At 36.6% G+C, this 2,500-nt stretch overlaps 1 protein-coding gene across 1 annotated transcript in view; it reads left to right on the top strand.

The window, feature by feature from the left end:
* The window catches only part of LOC122262625 (chymotrypsinogen 2), a 31,059-nt gene that overhangs the window by 28,383 nt on the left and 176 nt on the right, over positions 1–2,500 (top strand). Inside the window, exons 9-11 of the mRNA XM_086536510.1 lie at positions 1,192–1,331; positions 1,868–1,994; positions 2,356–2,500. The exon at positions 2,356–2,500 is cut by the window's right edge and continues 176 nt beyond it. Coding sequence (XP_086392636.1) covers positions 1,192–1,331; positions 1,868–1,994; positions 2,356–2,399 — 311 coding nt within the window. The 3' untranslated portion in view covers positions 2,400–2,500. The remainder of the gene's footprint in view (positions 1–1,191; positions 1,332–1,867; positions 1,995–2,355) is intronic.

A 2,500-nucleotide genomic window follows, 5' to 3' on the forward strand; every position in this document is an offset into this window, starting at 1 on the left:
ACAAATGTAATGAATTGGGGGATTTTGAACTATTTTCCATTTCTATATGAACTTCCATGGTTTGAACTGGCGTCATTATCCGTGTCATCAGCAAGATAATGATTCTCCTACAAATTGCTTTCTTACACTGTGAGTATATCTGGCAAAGAATCGTCATTATTTGTCACTGTCGCTGTATAAGTCCTCCAATCCTCATAACCATTGCCTGGGCACGGTCACTCACTGGTTCACTCTAAATATGGAAAGTTCCATTGTCTGGTGAGTACCATTATAAGACAAAAGAGGTCACTCCGGGTCACATGAATTATGACTGACTTGTGATTGACTCAGAACTGGGAAGTGGAAGAAAATAAGATAAAAAAAGAGAAGGTGAGAGAGAAAGAGTGAAGATAAATATGAGAGGGAGGGAGGAAAAACTAAGAACAGGAAAGTGTCCAAAATTGTATAAGAAAAATGGGATGAAAGAAAGAGAAAGAGAAGAGAGAGTGAAAAAGAGATGGAAATTACAGAAACCATACAAGATTAGCTGTATTTCGTTAAGAGGTTTAGGTTTAGATATTTAGAAAGGATGTTTCACAAATATTTCGAAATGCTCTTGAAATGCGCCATCCGTTACACTAAGCTTAAAATGCTATGATGTACTGCAAAATGAACTACGGATGAAATGGTTCACTCACCCACTCACATATATATACTTATGCACATAAATTTTATTCTAGAATTAGAATATAAATCACTTGTCCTAAATACTTATATGTTGCAAACGCAGTCAATAATTGCAATCTATATAGATATCGAATGCAACTAATATCCGAATATAATATCGAGCTTGAATTTAGATTGAATCTTTAACGATTTTCAATATGCAATATATAATACTGCACATCCCACAATATTGCCTTATACACAACGGTTGGTATTGAGCACACATACACACACACACACACACACACGCACACGCACGCACACACACACACACACACACACACACACACACACACACACACACACACACACACACACACACACACACACACACACACACACACACACACACACACAAACACATATCCAGGTATAATATGTACACTCCCAGTCGTCAACACGGAAACGTTCTCAAAATCTGAATGAGGCAGAAATTCTACAGACGCTAATATCTCCGTCGCCGCACTGATGTTCCCTCTGCCGCAGATGGCGAGCCGTCGAATGTGCTGATGGAAGTGAGGGTGCCCACCATGACCAACGCCAAGTGTCGCCAGGCATACGGCGACTATCTGACTCAGAACATGCTGTGTGCGGGATACGCCAGGGGAGGCAAGGATTCGTGCCAGGCGAGTTGCAGAATCTGCCTGTCTCAGTCATAGGCGTGCACACACAACACATACACATATATTCATATATATATATATATTATATATATGTATATATGTATATATATATATATATATATATATATATATGTTTTTTATTTATATATATTATATATATATATATATATATATATATATATATATATATATATATGTATGTGTGTAGGTGTGTGTGTGAGTGTGTACATGTGTAAGTGTCTATATATATATATATATATATATATATATATATATATATATATACATATATATATATATATATATATATTATATATATATATATATATATATATATATATATATTATATATATATATATATATATGCATGAATGTGTATGTATAGTTTTGTACATCTAATATGAACTCTAAACTAAAAATATAAAAGCAAAGACAAGAAGGCATATCTCACTAGCCCCACTGAAACGATCGCCACAATAACTCACGTTCACTGTTTTATTTTCCTTTTTTAAAATCTAATCTTTGGCGAATGTTGCAGGGCGACTCTGGGGGGCCCCTTGTGTATCAGAGTTCGAAACACGGACGTTGGGAACAGATTGGCATCGTGTCCTGGGGCAGCGGATGCGCCGGCGTCGGAACTCCGGGAGTCTACACAAGACTCACGTGTAAGTCACACTTCCGAGCTGCGGTTGCTGCAATAAAACAGGGGAAGCCAAGCCTAGTTTCTTTGCTCTACCCTGAAAATCTTTTTTGTTGTGTCAAAACATTAAATGTGAAGATTGTAAGTAGCCGGCGAATAAGATACTTTCTGCCTTCGCAATGCTTAACATGCTAATTAATTGTTATTGAAGAGACAAAGAGCTTCAAGGTTTATAATGAACTAATGAATCCTTGCTTTATTTCATTCACCTTGTAGTAATGTTTTTTATACAAATCTTTCGTATATTTGGTTAAATGGTTAACATTCATTCTTATTTGACTGCAATGGCACAATATGCAATTGGCTAATTCACATTCCTTTAACAGCCTACATTGATTGGATCAACAACATCATCCAAGGATCGAACTGACTCGGTTCCACTGAATTCGACGACGAAAAAGTCGACATTGATCATCCAAGCGGTGCAGGAACTCCGTGTCCTTCTATCAAGATATTGCACCAATCTCATTC

The sequence above is a fragment of the Penaeus japonicus genome, unplaced genomic scaffold (assembly GCF_977035675.1).
Source record: "Penaeus japonicus unplaced genomic scaffold, GWHDUDI00000001_assembly GWHDUDI00000001, whole genome shotgun sequence".
In the NCBI taxonomy this organism is placed as follows: domain Eukaryota; kingdom Metazoa; phylum Arthropoda; class Malacostraca; order Decapoda; family Penaeidae; genus Penaeus; species Penaeus japonicus.